Source organism: Odocoileus virginianus, chromosome 7, assembly GCF_023699985.2.
Source record: "Odocoileus virginianus isolate 20LAN1187 ecotype Illinois chromosome 7, Ovbor_1.2, whole genome shotgun sequence".
Taxonomy (NCBI): domain Eukaryota; kingdom Metazoa; phylum Chordata; class Mammalia; order Artiodactyla; family Cervidae; genus Odocoileus; species Odocoileus virginianus.
In genome coordinates, this window is record NC_069680.1 from 72,472,859 (window position 1) to 72,491,625 (window position 18,767).

Below are 18,767 nucleotides of genomic sequence, written 5' to 3' on the forward strand. Positions count from 1 at the left end.
CAGCTTTCTCACTCCTCTTTCACTTTCATCAAGTGGCTCTTTAGTTCTTCTTCACTTTTTGCCATAAGGGTGGTGTCATCTGTATATCTGCGGTTACTGATATTTCTCCTGGCATTCTTGATTCCAACTTGTGCTTTTCTCATGATGTACTCTGCATGTAAGTTAAATAAGCAGGGTGACAATATACAGCCTTGATGTACTCCTTTTCCTATTTGGAACCAGTCTGTTGTTCCATGTCCGGTTCTAACACTTGCTTCCTGACCAGTATACAGGTTTCTCAAGAGGCAGATCAGGTGGTCTGGTATTCCCATGTCTTGAAGAATTTTCCACAGTTTATTGTGATCCACACAGTCAAAAGCTTTGGCATAGTCAATAAAGCAGAAATAGATGTTTTTCTGGAACTCTCTTGCTCTTTTGATGATCCAGAAAATGTTGGCAATTTGATCTCTGGTTCCTCTGCCTTTTCTAAATCCAGCTTGAACTTCTGGAATTTCACGTTTCACGTATTGCTGAAGCCTGGCTTGGAGAATTTTGAGCATTATTTGACTAGCGTGTGAGGTGAGTGCAATTGTGTGGTAGTTTGAGCGCTCTTTGGCATTGCCTTTCTTTGGGATTGGACATCAGTTTAATTTTTACAGGCTATGCAAATAAACAATTCAGACAGCATTGTTAAAGCCAAAGACTCACCCTCATAGTGTCTTAGGAAATTGACATTTTGTTAAATATTTGTTCTTATGAGAAAATAATAAAATTTGTTGATGATTTCATTATGTAGCTCAAATTTCTCTTCTTGTCTGAATATCAGAATGTAGCTGACTTGCAGAATACAGGTTTGAACTGCATGTCCGCTTATGTATGGAATTTTTTCAAAAGTAGATACTATAGTACTGTACCATCTTGGTTGGTGACATCTGCAGATTCAGAGGGACCAACTATAGGGAAGGTTGACTGTAAGTTGTACTTGATTTTCAGCTGCATGGAGGTTGGCATGCTTAGCCCCTGTGGTTTCATTTTTTTCTCTTTGATGTTTCTGTTTGGATATTGTCCTTAGACACCTCTCATCCGAACCATATCTTAAACTCATTCCCTAAACTTTATCTTGACTTCTCCATTAGTGTTTTCTATATTACCATCTTGTAGTCAGTTAGGTTTCTCTGTGCTAACTTTGAGTCATCCTTCTATATCTTGTCATTACTGAGTTCTTTTGTAATGCAACAAAATTTTTTTGGCCACTTCCTGTGTTCCTGTTTTGTTCTAATCTTGAGAGGCCTAATAAGAGAGGGTCCCAGTCCACAAATGATTACGATGCGATGTGATGGGTATAATAATTTAGTAATAGTGGAATATCTAGGGCACATTGGGATTAGAGAATATCTCTCTTTCATGTATCTCTTTAATTTTTATTTTGTCTATTGCTAGCATCTTTCAGGCCCTTATTATTAACATTTAGATAATTTTAAGACTGCTTAATAGCTTGTAACTCTCTTGTCATTTCAGTTCATCATGAAATTTGTCACCAGGCTAGTTGTTTCAAAAAGAAAAAAAGCTACTTGTCTTTCTTTTTTCTCACAGAATAAAATCTAAAATAGAATCAAATCTGGAATGCAAAGTCTTTGGCCCAGACTTCCTTTCTTGTCTTCTGCCACATGAACCTTTCTTTCCAGCAAAACTCTCCCACATTCTGTTCCAAATACACTTTGCACTCTTCCTTTTTTGTTTCCTCCTCCCAACAATGGTTTTTTTTTTTCCTCTTTCTCCTTCTACTTATTGAGATTCTATCTATCCTTGGACATAATTACTAATTGTTAAATCCTGTGTGAACTGTTTAGATGATCATGCTCATATTCTTGACACTCTTTTTCTTGGCTTCCGTGATATCACTCTCTCCTGTTTTTCTTACGTCCTCTTTCTCAGCTGTCTTTACTAACTGCTGTCCCTCAATGTTCATGTTTTCTAAGGTTTCAGCCTGACCTCTTTTTTTCTTCATTGTTATGCTTTCTTGAACACACATTATTTTTTGTTATCTCATATGTGTTCATTTATTCACCCTAGTTTCCCTCTTGAGCACTCCAGTCCTTAAGTTTGCTGTTTAGAATGTCCACCTGATTGTTCAGCAGAAAATCTGAAACTTAAAACATCAAAAATTTGTACATGGTCTTCTCCGGACTCATGTATTTACTTCATTTCCTGACTTGGCTAGTGAAGTTGCCAGTCACTCAGTTACCCAAGTTATAAACCTGAGAATCATCTTGACTTCTGTTTGTTTTCCTGTAGCTGTCAAGTTCTGCTCATGGAGCTTTTCCTTCTCCGTTCCCCTGTTTCCTTGGGCCAGGTTCTAATATTCTGAGTAGACCATTGTAAAAAGCCCTTTTGAAAGTGATTCTTCTCCTTGTGTCCTGGATATTCTACAGGAAATGCATGTTGGTTGTATCCAGCAGGAATGTCAAAGGCAAAATAATTTTGAATCTGCCATCCTAGAATAGCACTTGAACCAAGGACTAAACGTTGTGTAGACATTAACGGTCTTTTTCCTAAATATCTCTGTTAGGTGACATTGTTATATGCTTTTTACAAGAAATTTGCTTAAGGGTTAATAATATAATCTGTAAGGATTAATGGGAAAAAGCAAGAAAAGATACATGGATAAGTGCCAGATATAACCTTACAGGACATTTTCTTAATGAGGTAGGAAAAGAGATTAAAAGTTTGAAAGTAATACTTGCTGCTTTGTGTCCAAATGCCAGTGAAAGAACAATTGAGTTTAGGAAGATCTTGAGGCTGTGAATAAATGAAAATAGGAGCTTTAGTGTGGAGAATTGTAAGCTAATATATTTGAGTAGTACTTTGAAGAGATGCTGTTTAACTGTCAGTTAATACCCAGAAGAGACTGCTGATATCATTGTTGCATGTTCCTGGAAGATGCTGGCCTAATGTGCTGATGCTGCAGATAGGATAACATAACCAGTATACCTCTACATCCTTTAATATGATTCACAAGCACAAGTTGTTTAGTATTGAATCATCATTTTCTGAACCCAGAGATAGCCATAGAAGAGCTCTTTAGTTTCCTGAACTTTTTCTTGATTTGCTAACAGATTTTGTAAAGTTTTATGGTATTTGTCTTGCTTGCAACATTTAAAGAATTCCACATTTGCAGAAGAAAGTATTTTAAAATTTGAATCCTTTATATTCTGGATGCTTTAGCACATATTTCAAGATAATTGAATTTTGCATGTTGGTGACTATTTTGCAAAAATATTAAGTGTATTTTTATTAGCCTTTGCTGTTGCTACATTGTTGATCTTTATTTACTTTTTGGATAAATTTAGGGTTTGTGAGGCTGGCAGTAGATTCTCACTTGAAAATTATGTTGGAAAGTCTTTGATCATCTGTAATGTAGCATTTTGACATTTAGAGTGGGGTGTGTGTATCATTTTGGCTTATATTGTTCTGCCTAGAGGGCACCCTTGTGGAGGAAGTAAAAAAGAAAGGTAAGAAGTCTTAAGAGAGAGTCCCTAAGGTGGACCAAGGTGAGTGAGTGGGCATTTTGAGCCAAGGGGGGTAGTATGACTTCAAGACTGGTAAGAAGTCCTGAAAGATCATAGTATGGTCACAGATCCTTGGGTGGTTTGGTATAAGTGGAAGACAGGGTTTATTGTGCAGTGATGAGACAGAGCTGCTGCAGGAGAATGAAAACCAGATTTTGAAGGGTTTTTTTGTCTTAACTGCATTTTCTTTTAATTTTTATTTTTAGTTGGAGGATAATTGCTCTACAATGTTGTGTTGGATTCTGTTGTACAACAGCGTGAATCAGCCAGAGGTATACACATATCCCCCTCCTTCCTGAGCCTCCCTCCCAGTGAGGGAGCCTCTCTCCCTCCCACCTCACCCCCTGGGTCCTCTCAGAGCACCATGCTGAGCTCCCTGTGTTATGTTTAGTTGCATTTTCTTAGTGTCTGTGTGTCTATGGATAGGTAGTGTGATTTCTCCAGTTTCATTTCACTTAAATTTACAAAATGAGAATAATGAAAATATCTATATTGTGGGATAGTTGTGAGGTTTAAATGAGGTATTGTAGGTACCTGGGATACAAGTCCTCAGTAGATGTCACTTTTTAAAGCATTTGTTCTTTGGAGGGCCATTGAAAGAGTTTGAGTTGAAGAGGGAAATGATCAGATTTGTGATTTTAAATATCAACTCTGGGAAAGCTATAGGGATGAAATGAAGGGGAAGAAATTGAAGGTAGGGAATTGAGAAAAATTATGCTAGAATACTGGCTAGAGATGGTAAGATTCTAGATTAGGATATGAGGTAGTGTTGGAGAAGACAGGATGGAGTTGAGAATTATTACAAATTGACATGCACATTGTATTCTGTGAGTTGGAGAGACCTAAAGGAAACTAGGAGAACAGACAGCCATCATAGAGTACCCGGCTGAGTAGGAAGCACTGTATTCTCCTACTCATAAGAGAGTGCAGAGAGGGTGGTTAGAAGCCAGTACTTGTCATTGCCAAGGAGCTAATGACTGAGCTGGGTTGCCTACTTTTCCTCAGTGGGGCTGGAGCATTTGGGCAAGTCTGGATGAGTCCAGAGCAGTGACTCTGGGCAGCTCACTGGGATAATGTGCCTACTGTCAGGAACCTCTCATGAGTGGAGAAGAATGACATAGACTACAAGTAGACCTAAGTAGTGGGGCTTCCCAGGTGATGCTAGCGGTGAAGAACCTGCCTACCAGTGCAGAGACATAAGAGGCATGAGTTTGATTCCTGGGTGGGGAAGATCCCTTGGAGGAGGAAATGACAACCCACTCCAGTAGTCTTGCCTGGAGAAACCTGTGGACAGAGAAGCCTGGCAGGCTAAGTCCGTAGGATCGCAGAGTCAGACACAACTGAAGCAACTTAGTGTACATAGCCCTAAGCAGTGCCAGGCATGAAATAGGAAAAGAGCTAATCCCTGAGGAGTTGGAATGACTAACTGACAGTGTTGTGCTGTATTATTATTTGGATTTTCTAAGTACTAAAAGAGGATCACACCCTACTGGAGGCTCACCTAAGGTGGTTTAATTTTACAAGCCCAGAAGTATCCTTCAGGCATTTGGTATTTTAACATTTGATAGTGAGACCTTTTGAAGTATTACTTTATAGTCATTTTGGGTAAAGATGTATTTCTATTTTTTAGTTGTGTTTTTTTGGAAATACTTTATGCTCTTTACATTTGTGTATTTTCGTTTAATTGTGTTGTGTCTGGCAAGTTTAATTGTAGCATTTGAAAAACTACCTTTCACAGTAAAATGATTAGTTTTTAATTTGTTTACTAAGCTGACTATTCTTACCTGACATAATTTTACTTAAACGTTCTTTTCGTGACAGAGAACAAAGTTCTATCTAGAATCTTATGACATGTATTTTCTTGTTACTGAAGTGTTCTATGCGTTGTATTGACCAGTTGCCAGTATAGGTTAACTATAAATGTACTTTGATTTTAAGGTGTGGTTTTAAGACTTCAGACTTCTGTGGTTTTAATACTCAGACTTCAGCCTTTAACTTTTTTCAGTCATAGTTTATGAAATTATCTACTGATTGTGTCTTTAAGGTAAACATGATTTTGGGGTTGTTCATAGTGATATTAGTATTTTTCATTTCTTTATCAGCAACTCCTAGTTGTTATGTTTCTTTTGCTATGGAATTAGAATCAGACTCCTATGTATTGCTATGTCCAAGGTAAAAAAAAAAAACCAAAAAACTCAAACACCCTTTTATTAGAATTGTAGTCATAACATATTTATTTTCTTCAGTAACTTTCATTTCTTCACTCAGTAGCTTTTACTGTTTTTCCTTTAAGAATCTTTAAGAATGAAAATTTTTAAGAATCTTTAAGAATGAAAATTATCTTTAAGAAAAGCATCTTTAAGAATGAAAATTACTCAAATATGTTGTGGTCCTTGTTTTCAAGGAGCTTCCAGTCTAGTAGAGAAAGTAGAACACATGTAGACATGATTTTAAAGATAAAATAGTGTGATACTTGCTATATACTTAGAGAGGTATGGGAGTATTTAGGAGGAACAATTAATCTGGGTAGAGATCACATGAACATGCTAATTCTACAACGAGGTTTATTATTTATGTTACATGAAAAGAGAAAATACAGAAGCACAGAGCTGTCATCTAGTAGCCTGATATAGATCAGAACATAAGGCATAGAACATTCCAGAGAGCAGAAGTATATTGTACTTCATGTGAGGTTACAAATTGCAAAAACCCTGTTCTAGTCCTTCACCTCTTCTCATGCCATCTCTTTGTAGGTCTGTTGTGTATGCTTCTTGTCTCCCTGATGGGGACACTGCTCTGGGTAGTAGAAGAGACAAGTTGGCTTGTTGAGGGAAAATAACATGTGAGATGGGTTGATTATTTAGCATGAATAAGAAATTTAGGACTGACTGCTTAAAACTTTTTTTTTAAATTTGGTAATTTCATACTCAGAAAAGGTACAAGAATAAGAGTAATACAGAGACTGAGTAGTCTTTATCTACTAGTGTTTATGTTGTTAATATTCTATGCCATTTGCTTATCATTTGCTCTCACATATGGACATAAATACATATATGTACACATATGTCTGTATATGTGTATGTGTTCTTGCACGTGCCCACATGTGCCTAAGTATTTGGGAGTAAGTTGCATATGTCATGTGTATGTGCTGAGTCGCTTCAGTTGTGTCACTCTGTGTGATACTGTGGACTGTAACCCAGCAGGGTCCTCTGTCCATGGGCTTCTCCAGGCAAGAATACTGAATACAAACTACTTCACTAAATTTTACATTGATACAATAATCTACCATTTGTATTCCAGTTTAAAAAAAATTGACTGAGTCTCTTTTATAGCTTTAACCCCCTTCCACAGACTGCCTTTTAAAGAGCAGAGAATGAATCTTGGGAGATTTTTGGTAGCAGTTTTCTATTAAAGGTCTAAAGGAAATCATGGAGACTCCAGTTGGATTCCCCCATCTTGTCTTTCTGTCTCAGAAGATGGCAGCACCATTAGAACAACCATAAGTTGTTCCATTTAATCTATCACCAAATGCTATGGCTCTTATCTCCCCAGTCACCTTCAACTCCCTTCTGTCCATCTGCTTCACCCTGCCACTCCATATTTCTCATCTGAATCCTCCTGCCTAGCTTCTAAACTGATTTCCTGCTTCCATCTTTTCTCTCTTACAATTCATTCTCCACATAACAGCCGGAATAATCTTTTAGAAATGAAAATTGGATCGTGTCACTCTCTTGCTGATAACCTTGATTGGCTTTTCATTGCATCAGACTGCTAGCTCCTTTTAGGTAACAACTTAAATGTTAGCCCTCTAAGATGTTTTCTGTTTTCCTTCATATGATTTATGACTCATAATTGTTTACTTGTGGGGTTTTTTTCTTTTTCTCTGTTTCCCACACCAGACTAATTGCAAAAACCGTAACAGTCATGTCTGTTCTGTCAACTTTTGTATACCTAGCACTTAGTATATTGCTAGGATCTTAGCAAGTCATTACTAAATATTTGAATACTCTAGTAAAAGGAAACCTGGAAGGTTTTCTAGTTCTACTGCCCACTCAGTGTAAGAGTCTGCACTGTCTCTGGCAAGTGATTATCTATCTTGTTTTTGAATGCATTAACTTGCTGAGTAACTTCTGACAGTTTGAAAAGTTTTCATTGTTTTGGACTGATAACTACCTTTTTGTTATTTCTATCCACTGATCCTAGTTCTGCCTCTTTTTGGCTTAAAATACTTGACAACAGTAATAATACATTCTCTTGGTTTTGCTAGGCTTAAACATTTGTAAATGCTTCGTTTTTCATCTTGACATGATTCTTCACCCTTACACAAGGGTGGCTCTAAATAAAAGTGATTTATTGAAAGATAAATATACTCATAATTGGTACAGTAATTTGTGGTAAAATAATTTATAGCATATAAATTTGGTATAGTATATTGTAGCCATTAAAATAATAACTATAACCGTATTATATATGGGGATTATTTATAAAATAATGATATTTAAAGAGTAGAAAAAAGAATAGAATATTAAATTGTTTCTAGATATTTATCATAGCTGACTTTGGCATACAGATGTACTTGAAAAGAGAAATAAAGTAATGAGAACAGTTTTGTTAGGGTAGTAGAATTACAGGAAGACATTTTTAAGAAAGAGTTAATAGTAATAGTTTAATAAAAAAGGATAGAATGTGCTGCTCATAATGTCATTCCAACTAGAGTTAATTCAGTTCAGTTGCTCAGTCGTGTCAACTTTTTGTAACCCCAATGACTGCAGCACGCCAGGCTTCCCTGTTACCAGCTTGTGGAGCTTACTCAAACTCATGTCCATCGAGGCAGTGATGCCATCCAACCACCTCATCCTCTGTCATCCCCTTCTCCTCCTGCCTTCAATCTTTCCCAGCATCAGGGTCTTTTCTAGTGAGTCAGTTTGTCGCATCAGGTGGCCAAAGTATTGGCGTTTCAGCTTCAGCATCAGTTCTTCCAATGAATATTCAGGACTGATTTTCTTTAGGATTGACTGGTTGGATCTCCTTGCAGTCTAAGAGGCTCTCAAGAGTCTTCTCTAACACCGCAGTTCAAAAGCATCAGTTCTTCGGTGCTCAGCTTTCTTTATATCCATACATGATTACTGGAAAAACCATAGCTTTGACTAGACGGATCTTTGTCAGCAAAGTAATGTCTCGGCTTTTTCTTATGCTGTCTAGGTTCGTCATAGCTTTTCTTCCAAGGAGCAAGCGTCTTTTAATTTCATAGCTGCAGTCACCATCTGCAGTGATTTTGGAGACTCCCAAAATGTAGTCTCTCACTATTTCCATTGTTTCCCCATCAATTTTCCATGAAGTGATGGGACCGGATGGCATAATCTTAGTTTATTGAATGTTGAGTGTTAAGTCAACTTATTCACTCTCTTCTTTAAGAGGCTTTTAGCTCTTCGCTTTCTGCCATCAGGGTGGTGTCATCTGCATATCTGAGGTTATTGATATTTCTCCCAGCAGTCTTGATTCCAACTTGTGCTTCATCCAGCCTGGAATTTCACATGATGTATACTCTGCATTTAAGTTAAGTAAGCAGGGTGAGAATATGCAGCCTTGACATACTCCTTTCCTGATTTGGAAGCAGTCTGTTGTCCCATGTCCAGTTCTAACTGTTGCTTCTTGACCAGCTTACAGATTTCTCAGGAGGCAGGTCAGATGGTCTGGTATTTCCATCTCTTGAAGAATTTTCCACAGTTTGTTGTGATTTTCACAGTCAAACACTTTGGCATAGTCAGTAAAGCAGAAGTAGATATTTTCCTGGAACTCTCTTGCTTTTTTGATGATCTAGCAGATGTTGGCAATTTGATCTCTGGTTTCTCTGCCTGTTCTTACTCCAGCTTGAACATCTGGAAGTTCACGGTACACATACTGTTGAAGCCTGGCTTGGAAAATTTTGAGCATTACTTTGCTAGTGTGTGAGATGAGTGCAATTGTGTGATAGTTTGAATATTCTTTGGTATTGCCTTTCTTTGGGATTGGAATGAAAACTGACCTTTTCTAGTCCTGTGGCCACTGTTGAGTTTTCCAACTTTGCTGGAGTATTGAGTGCAGCACTTTCACAGTATCATCTTTTAGGATTTGAACTAGTTCAACTGGAATTCTGTCACCTCCACTAGCTTTGTTTGTAGTGGTGCTTCCTAAGGCCCACTTGACTTCTCATTCCAGGTTGTCTGGCTCTAGGTGAGTGATCACACCATCGTGATTATCTGGGTCCTGAAGATCTTTTTTGTATAGTTCTTCTGTGTATTCTTGCCACCTCTTCTTAATATCTTCTGCTTCTGTTAGGTCCATACCATTTCTGTCCTTTGTTGTGCCCATCTTTGCATGAAATGTTCCCTTGGTATCTCTAATTTTCTTGAAGAGATCTCTAGTCTTTCTCATTCTATTGTTTTCCTCTATTTCTTTGCAGTGATCACTGAGGAAACCTTTCTTGTCTTTTCTGTGCTATTCTTTGGAACTCTGCATTCAAATGGATGGACTCAATCTTTGCTTTTCTCCTTTTTCTTTAGCTTCTCTTCTTTTCTCATCTATTTGTAAGACCTCCTCAGACAACCATTTTGCCTTTTTGCATTTCTTTTTCTTGGGGATCATCTTGATCCCTGCCTCCTATACAGTGTCACGAACCTCTGTCCATAGTTCTTCAGATGCTGTATCAGATCAGATCCCTTGAATCTATTTGTCACTTCCACTGTATTATTGTGACGGATTTGATTTAGGTCATACCTGAATAATCTAGTGCTTTTCTGTACTTTCTTCAATTTAAGTCTGAATTTGTCAATAAGGAGTTCATGGCCTGAGCCACAGTCAGTTCCTGGTCTTGTATTTGCTGACTGTATAGAGCTTCTCTACCTTTGGCTGCAAGGAATATAGTCAATCTGATTTTGGTATTGACCATCTTGTGATGTCCATGTGTAGAGTCTTCTCTTGTGTTGTTGGAAGAGGGTGTTTGTTATGACCAGTGTGTTCTCTTGGCAAAACTCTATTAGCCTTTTCCCTGCTTCATTCTGTACTCCAAGGCCAAATTTGCCTGTTATTCCAAGTGTTTCTTGACTTCCTACTTTTGCATTCCAGTCCTCTATAATGAAAAGGACATCTTTTTTGGGTGTTAGTTCTAGAAGGTCTTGTAGGTCTTCATAGAACTCTTCAACTTCAGCTTCCTCCGCATTACTGGTCAGGGCATAGATGTGGATTACCATGATATTGAATGGTTTGCTTTGGGAACGAACAGAGATCATTCTGTCATTTTTGAGATTGCATTCAAGTACTGCATTTTGAAGTCTTGTTGACTACAATGGCTACTCCGTTTCTTCTAAGGGATTCTTGCCCACAGTAGTAGATATAATGGTCATGAGTTAAATTCACCCATTCCAGTCCATTTTAGTTCACTGCTTCCTAAAATGTCAACGTTCACTCTTACCATCTCCTGTTTGACCACTTCCAATTTGCCTTGATTTATGGACCTAACATTCCAGGTTCCTATGCAGTATTGCACTTTACAGCATCAGACTTTACTTCCATCACCAGTCACATCCACAACTGGGTGTTTTTTTTCTTTGGCTACTTCTCTTCCATTCTTTCTGGAGTTACTTCTCCACTGATCTCCAGTAGCATATTGGGCACCTAACCAGTCTGGGGAATTTATCTTCCTGTGTCCCATCTTTTTGCCATTTCATGCTGTTCACGGGGTTCTCAAGGTAAGAATACTGAAGTGCTTTGCCATTCCCTTCTCCAGTGGACCACATTTTGTCAGAACTTTTCACCATGGCCTGTCCGTCTTGGGTGGCCCTACACTGCATGGCTTGTAATTTTGTTGAATTGCAGGAGGCTGTGGTCCATGTAATCAGTTTGGTCAGTTTTCTGTGATTGTGGGTTCCATTCTGTCTGCCCTCTGATGGAGAAGGGTAAGAGGCTTATGGAAGTTTACTGATGGGAGAGACTGACTGAGGGGGAAACTCTGTTGTTCTGATGGGTGGGGCTCAGTAAATCTTTAATCCAATTTTCTGTTGAAGGGCAGGGCTGTGTTCCATCCCTGTTATTTGACCTGAAGCCAAACTGTGGTGGAGGTAATGAAGATAATGATGACCTCCTTGAAAAGGTCCCTTGCAGGCACTGCTGCTCTCAGTGCCCCAACCCTGGAGCAGGCCACTGCTGAACCCCACCTCTACCAGAGACTCCTGGACACTCATGGGCAAGTCTGGAGTAGTCTCTTGTGGGGTCACTGCTCCTTTTTCCTGGGTCCTGATGCACACAAGGTTTTGTTTGTGCCCTCCAAGAGTCTGTTTCCCCAGTCCTGTGTAAGCTCTGGTGGGTATATGTTGGGGTTAATGGCTACCTCCTCCAAGAGGGCTTGTGCCATACCCAGGTCTGCTGCACCCAGAGTCCCTGCCCCTGCAGCAGTCCACTGCTGACCCTGTACCTCCCCAGGCTACACTCAGACACAGTTCTGTCTCAGTCTCTGTGGGGTCTCTGGGTCCTGGTGCACACAAGGTTGTTTGAGCCATCTGAGGATCTCTGGCGCGTATGGGGTTTGATTCTAAATGTGATTTCACCCCTCTTACCATCTTGCTGGGGCTTTGCTTTTGCCCTTGGACATGGGTTATCTTTTTTTGGTGGGATCCAGCATTCTCTTGTCAATGGTTGTTCAACAGTGAGTTGTAATTTTTTAGTTCGTGCAGGAAAAGATGACACATCCTTCTACTCTGCCATCTACAAAAAGCAGCCCAGGAAGCCAGCTTGCTAATTAGAGTTAATAGTTTGCATTAACTCTAATGATTTATGTAGTGCATTTCTTTTAGTGGTCTTCCCTGGTGGCTCAGAGGTTAAAGTGTGTGCCTCCAGTGCGGGAGACCTGGGTTCGATCCCTGGGTTGGGAAGATCCCCTGGAGAAAGAAATGGCAACCCACTCTAGTATTCGTGCCTGGAGAATCCCATGGACGGAGGAGCCTCGTAGTCTACAGTCCACGGGGTTGCAAAGAGTTGGTCTTCCCTGGTGGCTCAGAGGTTAAATTGTGTGCCTCCAGTGCGGGAGACCTGGGTTCGATCCCTGGGTTGGGAAGATCCCCTGGAGAAGGAAATGGCAACCCACTCTAGTATTCGTGCCTGGAGAATCCCATGGACGGAGGAGCCTCGTAGTCTACAGTCCACGGGGTTGCAAAGAGTTGGACTGGACTGAGCGTCTTCACTTTCTTTTAGTGCAGTCTAAGATTACGTGTTGTATGGCTTTATCACATTGTTAACCTTTTGAGCACATCAACTGAAATTGCTAAAGTTAAACTAAGGCCCAACTTTCATTTCCTTGAGATTTAAACACATTTTAATTTTTCTACAGTAATGTATTAAATTGGCTTAGAGACCTGAGATAGTTTGAATGACTGAGATTGGTGGGTATTCTTTCCTGTCTAGATTGTTTCTTGAAGGTACCAAGATAGACTGCTAGTACATTATATGACTTTTTCCTATCAATACTTAATTCCTACTTTCCTGAAATAGGATACTATTTTGATATTACTTTCAGTTAAAACTAATAATTAGGTGGTAATTATAACTAAAGTTTAGAAAGCCTTTTTTTCTGAGAAAAATCTTATGTAACTAACATATTTAAAAGTAGACTTAAAAATAAATGCATACTTTGTTTTTACAGAGACATGTCTTTAGAATTGAATTATAGTAGTGTCCAAACTTCAAGATGTTTATTTGAATACTTAGAAAGCTGTTTTCTTATAAAACATTATTTTATGTTTGTGCAATCCAAAGTAATAGACAGTAACACCATTGGCTATTGGTAGTTAAATTCAGAAAGTAAAATTGATTGAAATTATTCTTTTGAATTAATATGTGAAAAGAGTCAAGTTTTATTAGATGAACATTAAGGACATTTAAAGAGAATGAGGGAACTGACAAAGGATTAATTTCCAAAATACACAAGCAGCTCATACAATCCAATACCAGAAAAACAAACAACTCAGTCAAAAAGTGGGCAAAAGACCTAAACAGACATTTCTCCAAAGAAGACATACAGATGGCTAATAAACACATGAAAAGATGTCCAACACTGCTCATTATTAGAGAAATGCTAATCAAAAACTACAGTGAGATATCACCTCACACTGATCAGAATGGCTGTCATCAAACAATCCACAAACAACAAATGCTGGAGAGGGTGTTTAGAAAAGGGAACCCTCCTGCACTGCTGGTAGGAATGTAAATTGATACAGCCACTGTGGGAGACAGTGTGGGGACTGCTTAAAGAGCTGGGGACAGAACTACCAGGTGGCCCAGCAGTACCCCTCTAGGCATACACTCTTGAGGAAAACAAAACTGAAAAAGACACATGTACCTCAGTGTTCATTGCAGCACTACTTACAATAGCTAGGAAATGGAAGTAACCCAGTGTCCATCCACAGATGAATGGGTAGACTTTTTGACCAACCCAGTATAGTTCTTTACATTGGCCATGTGACAGTGTCTACTCAGGTCTGGGGAGAGGGGAAGTATGAGGGGAGCAAATTCTTTGGATGACTGACAGCCAGTATGTGAAGTTTTATGTATATGCAAAAGTTTGTTGGTAGGGTCTTTACATTTTAAAAGTTTCTAAGACGTTGCAGTGGAATGTTTTATCCTTGTGTATTTTAACATATAATGTTTAGAACATTTTACATGCTGCATATACACACAGACACACATAACTGAAACTATAGTGTCATGAAATACTTCCATGATGCATGATGCCTTCTGCTCTTTTCTCTTCTATTCTTATTGTTGAGTCTGTAGCGAGGGCATCGACTAAGTAGAAAAAAACTGCTTTAGGACTATAATAAATCTATAATTTCTAAAATTTAATATAAAGATGACTCAGAAATGTTGCAAAATTTAAAAAATCCAGCTGAGCTTTATAAAAACTGCTGAAGCTGTAACTATCTTAGGTTCTACATTGATTTTCCTTATATGAGACACTTACAAAACAAAAATGTTTACATAAAATAATTACATTTTATAGTACTATTTCAGGTGTTAAAAACATTGCAGGCATGTTTCTTGGTCTAAGTCTGCTGAATGTGACATGCCTTCATTTCTTTGACCTGACAAGTAAGACTATTACTACCCACAAATGGTATCACTCCATAGGAAGAGTCTGTCACCATTTTACAATCTTTTTCTGCCTTAGTCTTTCATCAGCAGCTTGATTATAGAATTCAGATAAATCCTTTTGAGGTTATCTGCAACTTCTGTCTTCCTTTGCTGGCATTTTCCCTCACGGCGGTCCATTCCAGTGTTATTTTGCTGTTGTTCAGTTGCTAAGTCGTGTCAGGCTCTTTGAAACCCCATGGATTTTGTAATTCATCCCATATAACAATTGTTTTTCATCTTCAGACAGTTTTGATTTTTATTTCTCAATTATATCAGTGTGAATTTCTATTTGCTGTTTTTCTCCTTTAGTAATCATTGCCTACATGTATTTGTATTTTCTTCCAACATCTCTTTGCCTTTTATTTATTCTTTAATAAGTTTTAGATTTCCCTGAAGTTCACCTACTACTACTTGGCAAAAACACGTCTTCTTTCATCTGTCTTGTCTCACTTAAAATTTCCCAGTTGTCATTTTATAACTTCATTTTTCTTTGTTTGTTCCTTAATTTCCTTTTAATGATCAAGCTGACTGTCTTCCAGTTCATTATCTCTCCTTTTACTTAAGATTTCTTCCCCAAACTGCTTTTAGAATTTCTTTCTGCATCATTTGAATCAGACAGTTCGACTTCCGGTGTTCTTATGGCATGTTCCTGTATAGAGAATTGCTTTTCATTTTCCTCTCTTGGTTTCTTAGCCAGCTCTGATACCTTTAGGTGGTGAGAAGTATTTCTTAGACTTAAGTACAAGTGTTGAGTTCAGCCTCTCAGTCATGTCTGACTCTTTGTGACCCCATGGACTGCAGCACGCCAGGCTTCCCTGTCCATCACCAACTCCCAGAGCTTGCTCAAACTCATGTCTTATCGAATTGGTGATGCCATCCAATCATCTCGTCCTCTGTCGTCCCCTTCTCCTGCTTTCAATCTTTCCCAGCATCGGGAGCTTTTGTAATGAATCAGTTCTTCTCATCAGGGGGCCAGATTATTGGAGCTTCATCTTCAGTCCTTCCAATGAATATTCAGGACTGATTTCTTTTTAGGATGGACTGGTTTGATCTCCTTGCAGTCTGAAGAACTCTCAAGAGTCTTCTCTAACACCGCAGTTCAAAAGCATCAATTCTTTGGTGCTCAGCTTTCTTTATAGTCCAACTCTCACATCCATACATGACTACTGGAAAAACCACAGCTTTGACTAGATGACCCTTTGTCCAAAACTAGAAAAAACCAAAACTATCACCTTTATATCCTCTCAAGTTATTGCCTTTTTCTTTCTAGTCTTTGAAAGAATGGGTTACATTTCCTGACTCCATTTCTTTATTTTTTATTTATTCTTGAGATTTCTATAGTTAGTTTTCTGTGCCTCATCGTATCCCCTGAACCTCCTCTGGCAAAGGTGACCAAATTTGCAAACTGCCAAGGGGTGATTATTCATTTCAGTATTTAGTTTTTCTTTGCTTATGCGTGAAATTTGATACTACTGCCTGTTATCATTTTCAGATTCTCTTCCAGTTCTTTTCTTTGCTCTGGATTATGCGTCCTCAGCTGCCTGTTTGTTCTTGCCGTTGTTTTCATCTTCGTTTCTTAAGTGCTGGTGATACCCTGGACAGTGCTCTCAGTGTTTTCCCCTTTTTCTACATTTTCCCCAGGCGACCTCACCTGTTGCTGGTGGAACATTTGACAGTTATCTCTACAGTCACAAATCCCAAATCTTCATCTCTCATTTGGTCCTTGCCCTTCCTTTTCATACTCCTTTCCATGGCTAGTAAACACCCCTACTAGCATCCTCTGTAGGTCCCTCAAGGTCAGCTTGGCATGCTAAGTTCATGGTCTGTTTCCCCATGTATATATAATATTTGCCTTCAATTAAAGGTACCACCCTCTGTTCAGCCAGACAAACCTGGAATACTGAATCCTTTCCTCTCTACATCTAATCAGTCAGTCAGTCACTCATCCATTTCCATCTCCTATACCTAATCAGTCAGTCATTTATTCATTAAATATTGTGCTCTCATTTTGTGTCTACAATTGTGATAAAGTTCTCAAAATTCAGTATTGCTGCTGCTAAGTCACTTCAGTCGTGTCCGACTCTGTGTGACTCCATAGACAGCAGCCCACCAGGCTCCCCCATCCCTGGGATTCTCCAGGCAAGAACACTGGAGTGGGTTGCCATTTCCTTCTCCAATGCATGAAAGTGAAAAGTGAAAGTGAAGTCGCTCAGTCATGTCTGACTCTTAGTGACCCCATGGACTGTAGCCTGCCAGGCTCCTCCGTCCATGGGATTTTCCAGGCAAGAGTACTGGAGTGAGGTGCTCAATATTGCTAATACCTTTTTAATTTGTACCTTTCCCCTAACCTTTTTGCTAGAATTGTTGCCATCTTTCTTACGTTAAAACCTCTTATTCTGTCTCCCTTCTTTGATCCAAACTTCATACTGAAATCACAGTTTTCAAAATTCAGATCAGATCATTGTTGTTTTCTGGCTTAAAACCCTTTGACTTCCTAACTGCTCATAAAGTGAAAGTGAAAGTGAAGTCACTCAGTCGTGTCCAAACTCTTAGCAACCCCATGGACTGCAGCCTATCAGGCTCCTCCGTCCATGGGATTTTCCAGTTCAGATTCTTAATATGGCATTTAAAGCCTTTCACAGATTGTATTTTCCCCATTCGCCTTCTCTTTTTTCCTGTGGCATCTTTGAACCCTGCTCACTACCCTTGTTTAATAAGTTTCCTGAATGTGCCATGCTGGTTCTTTGCTTTTGTTTATGCTCTTAGGCTGTATTGGTTCTCATATTAAGTGTCTTTATTATTATTTTCTATGTATCATTCGAGATTCACTTCAAGCATTGACTTCCTCTGTGATACCATTTGTGAAAAGCCCTTCTGCCAATTAAGTGCTTTTCTTTTTGTGCCCCCATGGTATGCTCTCCTATAGCAATTATAGTGCTTTGTTGCCTTTTTCTTGTCTGTATGTCTTTTCTCTGTATTGGAGTGTCTGTACAGCCTCTAGCACAGCCTGATTTGTAGTCTGTTTCAGTGAAAGTGAAAGTGAAGTCGCTCAGTTATGTCCTACTCTTTGTGACCCCATGGACTGTAGCCCACCAGGCTCCTCTGTACATGGAATTTTCCAGGCAAGAATACTGGAGTGGGTTGCCACTGGGGATCTTCCCGACCCAGGGATTGAACGTGGGTCTCCCACATTGCAGGCAGACGCTTTACCATCTGAGCCACCAGGGAAGTCTATAAAAAGGCTTTCAATACATGTTTGATGACTGAATTAATTTGTTCTAAGTTGTTGCCATGATGAAAACTTCCCTTCCTTTGACAGAGCATAAGCTCCTCCTGGATTATATCTTATATCTTATCCTATATGCCTTATCTTGTCTCATTGATGCTTAATAAAAATGTGTTACAGTAATCTGAGGTGGAGGTATGCAGTGATATAAGTGGGGCTTCCCTGCAGAGGAAGAAGTTGAATTGTGTTAGTCCTAAGCACAATAAGATTGCTCTTATATTCACTGGTCCTTACGCCATACCTCATAATCAACTTATTGATGCAAATACTGTACCTAACCTTAATCATTCTGATTTTTGCCAAATCAAGAAAATTTGGAGTGCCAATACCTTGGGGGATTGATTAAATGCTGTTAACTAGCTTGAGGATTTTTACTTTTTAAAAATGTTAAAGGAGTTCCCTGCTAGTCCAGTGGTCAGGACTCCGCACTTCCACTGCAGGGAATGTGGGCTTGATCCCTGGTTGGAGAACTAAGCTCCAATAAGCTGTGTGGCCAAAAAAAAAAAAAAAAAAAAGTTAAAATATGACTATCCTAGTTCTGTTAAAAGTTTTAGAGTAATTATCTCAAATACTTTGTAATTAAGTCACAAAAAGAGTCAGCATTTAAAGAGCACAGTCAGACTAAGACTGATTGTGTCATCCCATTTCTTTTGTAATTTATTTATTTATTTTTTTTTGGTAATTTTTAAAAAATGAAGTTTTAGGCCAAAAGTTATAAGTTCCTTGGAAAAAACCAAAGAGTTAGGTGTACATGGGTATGGATAGGGAATGAG

General features: G+C 38.8%; 1 protein-coding gene across 6 annotated transcripts in view; it reads left to right on the forward strand.

Annotated features, from left to right (window-relative positions):
* CCSER2 (coiled-coil serine rich protein 2) overlaps positions 1-18,767 on the forward strand; it is a 156,950-nt gene that overhangs the window by 10,919 nt on the left and 127,264 nt on the right. For 2 of the 6 annotated variants that reach the window (XM_070470956.1, XM_070470955.1), the window contains exon 1: positions 3,802-3,820. The exons of 1 other annotated variant lie outside the window; for it this stretch is intronic. Coding sequence is in view for 1 of the 5 variants with exons in the window: in XM_070470958.1 (XP_070327059.1) it covers positions 3,776-3,820 (45 nt within the window). In the remaining 4 variants the exon portion in view is untranslated. Of the gene's footprint in view, positions 1-3,772; positions 3,821-18,767 lie in introns of those variants that run through there. 3 more of the 6 variants (XM_070470958.1, XM_070470957.1, XM_070470954.1) reach the window with 3 other exon arrangements.